Source organism: Mytilus edulis, unplaced genomic scaffold (assembly GCF_963676685.1).
Source record: "Mytilus edulis unplaced genomic scaffold, xbMytEdul2.2 SCAFFOLD_1992, whole genome shotgun sequence".
Classification (NCBI taxonomy): Eukaryota; Metazoa; Mollusca; class Bivalvia; order Mytilida; family Mytilidae; genus Mytilus; species Mytilus edulis.
Genome location: NW_027268636.1, coordinates 1 through 8,052, shown reverse-complemented (window position 1 = coordinate 8,052; position 8,052 = coordinate 1). Strand labels below are relative to the sequence as shown.

The 8,052-nt window shown below is 36.8% G+C and overlaps 2 protein-coding genes across 2 annotated transcripts; both read right to left on the bottom strand.

The window, feature by feature from the left end:
* Nucleotides 1-667: 667 nt before the first annotated feature.
* On the bottom strand, nt 668-1,132 carry LOC139508072 (histone H2B). The gene has a single exon (XM_071295902.1). It carries the CDS (start codon nt 1,089-1,091, stop codon nt 717-719), a length of 375 nt encoding a protein of 124 aa, XP_071152003.1. The 5' UTR covers nt 1,092-1,132; the 3' UTR covers nt 668-716.
* Nucleotides 1,133-6,409: 5,277 nt separating this feature from the next.
* Nucleotides 6,410-6,856, bottom strand: LOC139508073 (histone H2B). The gene has a single exon (XM_071295903.1). It carries the CDS (start codon nt 6,831-6,833, stop codon nt 6,459-6,461), a length of 375 nt encoding a protein of 124 aa, XP_071152004.1. The 5' UTR covers nt 6,834-6,856; the 3' UTR covers nt 6,410-6,458.
* Nucleotides 6,857-8,052: the final 1,196 nt, after the last annotated feature.

Genomic DNA, 8,052 nt, shown 5'->3' with positions numbered 1-8,052 from the left:
CTTTTCTCTAATGTTCATGAATTTTTCAAACCGTTTTCTTGTTTTCCCTGATCCTGATCCGCAACTATTTTCTCTCTCTCTCGTTATCCCCCTCCCCCCCTTTTTTTTTTTAAATATCTGGCTTTCTTTTTAATTAACTCCTTACTCTTACTCTTGTATTTATTTGAGAATTTATATTTCTGAAGGTTTATGAATACGTTCAAAGATCAAATCCGTGCATTTTGCCTACACGAAGAGAGAAAATTTCAAAACAAAATGCACGGACTTTTACACACAAAATCTGTAGATTCTGTTATATTCAATTTATAGAGTTTTTGCGTGGTTTAATATTAGGTAATGTTCTTGTTTCCGTGTAAAATAATTCTCGCAATATTTTTTTTCTCTCGAAAAGCAAAAGAAATCGTAAATTTATCAACTCTATTAATTGGAATGAAAGCACTGTTTTGTTCTTCATGATTTATGTATTTACGCTTTGTAGTTTTGGCAAATTAAATACTACAGAATGAGTGAAATACACGTATATTTGTTATACAGATAGAAAGAAGAGAAAAGTAACCATATACTATTGAAATAGTTTGAAAGTAGTTATAGCTGGGGGTTGGGATTTATAGCTTTGTTTAGAAGTTTGACATGATGTACAACAAATGTAAATTCTTTTTGAAAAATGTTGGTGGCCCTGAAAAGGGCCGTTTGTGAAGTTATAAACTTCAGACTGTTTACTTGCTGCTGGTGTATTTAGTGACGGCTTTGGTACCTTCACTGACAGCGTGCTTGGCCAATTCTCCGGGTAAGAGAAGACGGACAGCGGTCTGGATCTCCCGGGATGTGATGGTAGATCTTTTGTTGTAGTGTGCCAATCGGGAGGCCTCTGCTGCGATTCTCTCGAAGATATCGTTGACGAAGCTGTTCATGATGGACATTGCCTTTGAGGACACTCCGGTGTCGGGGTGAACTTGTCTCAAGACTTTGTAGATGTAGATAGCATAGGATTCACGTCTCTTCCTCCTCCTTTTCTTGTCACCGCCGGGTCTGGCAGTCTTTGCCTTGGTGACGGCCTTCTTGGCTCCTTTAGTTCCTACTTTGGGTGGCATGTTACTGGTTTGATAATCAAATAAGTAATGGTGAAAAATTATTTTCAATTTGTTTATATACTGGGCAAAAACGGATTGAAAGATTTTATTGAACGCGAACCTCGGAGAGAGCACCCATAACATGTTGAATGTTCGGTAGCCTAACTGCCCGCAGAGAGCTTCGTTCTGATTGGTGTATAATAAAAACATCGTTCAATCCGTTTAGTGGGTATATAAGCTAAATTTTGAAGAAAAATTGTATCACTTTACTCAGTGTCGATCAACCAAATAGTACAAAATGTCAGGACGAGGAAAAGGAGGAAAAGCAAAAGCAAAGGCAAAGTCTAGGTCATCCCGTGCCGGACTTCAGTTCCCAGTCGGTCGTATCCACAGACTTTTGAGGAAAGGAAACTATGCCGAGAGAGTTGTGCCGGTGCACCAGTGTACCTCGCAGCTGTCTTAGAATACTTAGCAGCTGAAGTATTGAGTTGGCAGGAAACGCCGCTCGTGACAACAAGAAGAGCAGAAATCAATTCCCCGTCATCTCCAGTTGGCCATCAGAAACGACGAAGAGTTGAACAAACTCTTGTCTGGTGTCACCATTGCCCAGGGAGGTGTTTTACCAAACATCCAGGCTGTACTTCTGCCAAAGAAGACCCAGAAAGCTGCCAAGTAAAAAGTGGATATATCAGATTACTCACTTAACAACGGCCCTTTTCAGGGCCACCAATATTTTTCAAAAAGAGTCTAAAATTGTTGTACATCTTAGTAATACTTTATTCCCCATACATAATTGAAAAAAATATATTCTACTACATAACAAATAAAAAATGTCTAAAATATAAATGTCCCTTCTTCCGTGATTCTTCTTTTCTTCTCTCTCTAACGCATCCCATTTAAGTACAGTTCTTATAGCATAACACTAAGTCTAGTAACTTTTTCAGTCTTCTTCATCAGAAACATTTATTGTCGAACTTTCTGACTCTTTGAACCCACAAGTAGCTCAGTTAAATCATATAAAGTTTGTCGGGGAAAAAAAACAACACTGATAGTATTTATATTTAATACTAGTCTGCTCTCTTCTTTCTCTCTCTTGGTTATTGATGCGAGCATGCTTAGATTCATCTGAGAAGGTGTGTGGTTTTTTTTATTATTATAATTATTTATAGTTTTTGTTAACATTATCTCTTTCGTCAACACTTTATATATGATATGTACTTTCCATTCTTTTCCTTTTTCCATTTTTTTTTTCAGCATCTCTCTCTCTCTCTCTCTCTCTTCTCTCTCTCTCTCTCTCTCTCTCTCTCTCTCTCTCTCTCTCTCTCTCTCCTCTCTCTCTCTCTCTCTCTCTCTCTCTCTCTCTCTCTCTCTCTGTCTTTCTGTCTTTATTTAGTTATTGTTTGTGTATTAAAGATGTGAATCGATGTAAGCACACCGACAATCAGACAATGAGACAAATGTGCCCAGCCCAAATGAAAATCATACCACATCTTCTTTTTTTTATATTAAAATATACATAAATATGACATAATACAACAATAAAGAAACTCAGCCGATCCGTACAATGTCCATGTCGGGAATGTGTAATTCCATTTGTTTCTGTTTTTTTATTTTCTATTTCGCTTTGTTTGTGTTATAACTGCATTTTATTTTTATTTTTTCCTGTTTTATTTTTTCTTTCCTTTCCTTAATGTTTCTGCATGTATTTTGACCTTTTTTCATTATTATTTTTTTTCTTCTTCAGATTTATCATATTGAAACCGTGACACTAATTTACTATTGTTGAGCTATGAGGGATGATCAGAAACTGTAATTATGAATGAAAAAAGGGGGCATTTTTACTGTCAGCTTGGGTTGAGCAGGTTTTTCAGTAAAAAATGGATTGAAAACTGTCAAAGTCCCTTACAATCAGTCCAATCAGATTTAAGATATGCGGACCAATCAACGCCAGCTTTATGTAAGTGGTGATCCAATCGTCACCGTGATTTCAATCCTCCCGGCAAGCACAAAAACACATTCACCGAAATTTTCAAGTATTCTTTCTGTAGCAAATCGTCCACAGAGCTAATAGTCATGGCACGAACAAAGCAAACTGCACGTAAATCCACCGGAGGTAAAGCTCAAGAAAACAACTTGCCACCAAGGCCGCCCGTAAGAGCGCACCTGCAACCGGTGGAGTCAAGAAACCACATAGATACAGGCCAGGAACAGTCGCTCTCCGAGAAATCAGGAGATACCAGAAGAGCACAGAGCTCCTCATCAGGAAACTCCCCTTCAGAGATTAGTCCGTGAAATCGCCCAGGACTTCAAAACTGATCTCCGATTCCAGAGTTCAGCCGTCATGGCCCTACAGGAAGCCAGCGAAGCCTACTTGGTCGGTCTCTTCGAGGATACCAACTTGTGCGCAATCCACGCCAAGAGAGTAACCATCATGCCAAAGGATATCCAATTGGCACGAAGAATCCGTGGAGAACGTGCTTAAGAAGTGTGATTTTTTCACCAAAACATAACGGCCCTTTTCAGGGCCACCAATATTTTTCAAAAAGAATCTATAAATTGTTGTACATGAAAATTAGAAACATAGCTGAACCCCTCTTTTCCCCATCTCTCTCTCTCTTTTATTTCTTCTTGTTGAATCCATCTATATGCAAAGCAATACATAGACAAAAAATAAATTTTATGATATATATATACACAACAAGTCTCATCACAAAAAAAAAGGGGGGGGGGTGTTTGTTTATCATGGTACATGTACGTCTGTGTGTAGAATATTAAATAGTACATTATATAAAAAAAAAGATCAACATATGAATGTTTCTATCTGTACTTCTGTTCTTTTCTTTTATTTTCTTCGGCTTGTTTTGTCTTGTCTTCTTTTGATGTATTATTTACACCAGTAGTCTAGACCAAAGAAAGAGAACCACCAACTGGCCAAAATATAACCTTTTTTTTTAAGTTAGAGTTTAAATATCATGTATAATTCATTAATTTGAATATTTCTTTTAGAAAAGCTGATATTACAGGGTACTTTTATCAAAAATTTAGAGCTTTTTTTCAGTCAGAATTGTAAAGAAAATTTTTATCATGTATGTAGTAATATATTTTGTCCACTTTAGAGTCTTGTCTTGCTGCTAGTTTACAAAATCATGAAATTTCTATTTAAATTAATATAATTTCGGTACGGGTCCAAGTAGTCCCCACAAAATTTCACTGTAGGAAGTCCATGTAAGCATATATCTTGCACTTATAAGCTTTTTTATATGATAAAAAGTAGTTTTCAGACTTATTATAAACTTTTCTGGCTAAAAGATGTCTTCAGAATAGTAAGTATATGTGTGCGCATTAACATTTTTATTGGATTGGCTGATGAAATTGTCATCGTCATACTGTGGATAAATATAGAATGGTGTTTAAAAATAAAATTGAAAGGAAGATGCCACACATAAGAAGTTTTTACCCCGCCCAGACAGGGGCATCTCTTTTCTTCACTGTAATACCTAAAAAAAAAAAATCTTTAATAGTAATAACAATAACAGTTTTATTCATACATTCTCTCATTTATGATCTGAAGTACCTGCAGCAGATCTTTGATGGATGGCAAGCACAGCTTTGACAGATGATGTTGAGTTATGAAAGACAGGTAGAAAACTGCAAGCATGTAAATCCTGCTGATGTATCCAATTTCTGGGTACATCAAATAGACAAATAGATAACCAGTATTCCTAGATATGTCTGTGAGGTTTATTTTTTCCCCAACTAAATTCCATTCCATTAAGTTGAAATGTGTATTGACATTGAATGAAAATGTCTGTTCAGAGAAAGCAAATAATTATCTTTATAATTTTGACTGTCTAAAGTGATTTTCATTTATCATTTATTTATCATACTTTTCTATCTTAAATGAAAACTTTTCAACATTTTGGAGCTTTTTTTTGTCTCCTTCAGTCATTTTTATTCCGATTGAAAGTTTTTTTCTGTTCAATAATAGTTTTTTCTTAAAAAATTACTGTCTGATATGAATTATTATATTTTTCAGACCTAGAATGAAAAAGTGGATTGAAAGTGTACACAGTTTAAGGCAGTACAGAGTTACCTCCCGGAATAAAACAACGTAAGCCAATCAGACAACAGTTAACTGAAAATGTGTGATACTTCTTTTACGGCCGCGTTGGTGATATATAAAGAGTCGCTGTTAGACGGAAAGTATTATTTAACTAATCACCACAAATAGTTAAACATGTCAGGCAGAGGAAAAGGAGGTAAAGGTCTAGGAAATGGAGGCGCCAAGCGTCACAGGAAGGTGTTGCGTGATAACATCCAAGGTATCACCAAGCCAGCCATCCGTCGTTTAGCAAGAAGAGGTGGAGTAAAACGTAATCTGGACTCATCTATGAGGAAACCCGTGGTGTCCTTAAAGTTTTCTTGGAAAATGTCATCCGTGATGCTGTCACATACACAGAGCACGCCAAGAGGAAGACTGTCACTGCCATGGATGTTGTCTACGCTTTGAAACGTCAAGGACGTACCTTGTACGGATTCGGAGGTTAAACAGCCACCCAGCTAATATAAACAACGGCCCTTTTCAGGGCCACACACATTTTTCAAAAAGAATCTTAGATTTGTTGTACATCGTTTTAAACAAAATCTTGAAATCAAAGCTTGCTCCCACTTCTATTCTTTTCTCTAATGTTCATGAATTTTTTCAACCGTTTTCTTGTTTTCCCTGATCCTGATCCGCAACTATTTTCTCTCTCTCTCGTTATCCCCTCCCCCCTTTTTTTTTTAAATATCTGGCTTTCTTTTTAATTAACTCCTTACTCTTACTCTTGTATTTATTTGAGAATTTATATTTCTGAAGGTTTATGAATACGTTCAAAGATCAAATCCGTGCATTTGCCTACACGAAGAGAGAAAATTTCAAAACAAAATGCACGGACTTTTACACACAAAATCTGTAGATTCTGTTATATTCAATTATAGAGTTTTTGCGTGGTTTAATATTAGGTAATGTTCTTGTTTCCGTGTAAAATAATTCTCGCAATATTTTTTTTCTCTCGAAAAGCAAAAGAAAATCGTAAATTTATCAACTCTATTAATTGGAATGAAAGCACTGTTTTGTTCTTCATGATTTATGTATTTACGCTTTGTAGTTTTGGCAAATTAAATACTACAGAATGAGTGAAATACACGTATATTTGTTATACAGATAGAAAGAAGAGAAAAGTAACCATATACTATTGAAATAGTTTGAAAGTAGTTTTAGCTGGGGGTTGGGATTTATAGCTTTGTTTAGAAGTTTGACATGATGTACAACAAATGTAAATTCTTTTTGAAAAATGTTGGTGGCCCTGAAAAGGGCCGTTTGTGAAGTTATAAACTTCAGACTGTTTACTTGCTGCTGGTGTATTTAGTGACGGCTTTGGTACCTTCACTGACAGCGTGCTTGGCCAATTCTCCGGGTAAGAGAAGACGGACAGCGGTCTGGATCTCCCGGGATGTGATGGTAGATCTTTTGTTGTAGTGTGCCAATCGGGAGGCCTCTGCTGCGATTCTCTCGAAGATATCGTTGACGAAGCTGTTCATGATGGACATTGCCTTTGAGGACACTCCGGTGTCGGGGTGAACTTGTCTCAAGACTTTGTAGATGTAGATAGCATAGGATTCACGTCTCTTCCTCCTCCTTTTCTTGTCACCGCCGGGTCTGGCAGTCTTTGCCTTGGTGACGGCCTTCTTGGCTCCTTTAGTTCCTACTTTGGGTGGCATGTTACTGGTTTGATAATCAAATAAGTAATGGTGAAAAATTGATTTTCAATTTGTTTATATACTGGGCAAAACGGATTGAAAGATTTTATTGAACGCGAACCTCGGAGAGAGCACCCATAACATGTTGAATGTTCGGTAGCCTAACTGCCCGCAGAGAGCTTCGTTCTGATTGGTGTATAATAAAAACATCGTTCAATCCGTTTAGTGGGTATATAAGCTAAATTTTGAAGAAAAATTGTATCACTTTACTCAGTGTCGATCAACCAAATAGTACAAAATGTCAGGACGAGGAAAAGGAGGAAAAGCAAAAGCAAAGGCAAAGTCTAGGTCATCCCGTGCCGGACTTCAGTTCCAGTCGGTCGTATCCACAGACTTTTGAGGAAAGGAAACTATGCCGAGAGAGTTGGTGCCGGTGCACCAGTGTACCTCGCAGCTGTCTTAGAATACTTAGCAGCTGAAGTATTGGAGTTGGCAGGAAACGCCGCTCGTGACAACAAGAAGAGCAGAATCATTCCCCGTCATCTCCAGTTGGCCATCAGAAACGACGAAGAGTTGAACAAACTCTTGTCTGGTGTCACCATTGCCCAGGGAGGTGTTTTACCAAACATCCAGGCTGTACTTCTGCCAAAGAAGACCCAGAAAGCTGCCAAGTAAAAAGTGGATATATCAGATTACTCACTTAACAACGGCCCTTTTCAGGGCCACCAATATTTTTCAAAAAGAGTCTAAAATTGTTGTACATCTTAGTAATACTTTATTCCCCATACATAATTGGAAAAAAATATATTCTACTACATAACAAATAAAAAATGTCTAAAATATAAATGTCCCTTCTTCCGTGATTCTTCTTTTCTTCTCTCTCTAACGCATCCCATTAAGTACAGTTCTTATAGCATAACACTAAGTCTAGTAACTTTTTCAGTCTTCTTCATCAGAACATTTATTGTCGAACTTTCTGACTCTTTGAACCACAAGTAGCTCAGTTAAATCATATAAAGTTTGTCGGGGAAAAAAAACAACACTGATAGTATTTATATTTAATACTAGTCTGCTCTCTTCTTTCTCTCTCTTGGTTATTGATGCGAGCATGCTTAGATTCATCTGAGAAGGTGTGTGGTTTTTTTATTATTATAATTATTTATAGTTTTTGTTAACATTATCTCTTTCGTCAACACTTTTATATATGATATGTACTTTCCATTCTTTTCCTTTTTCCATT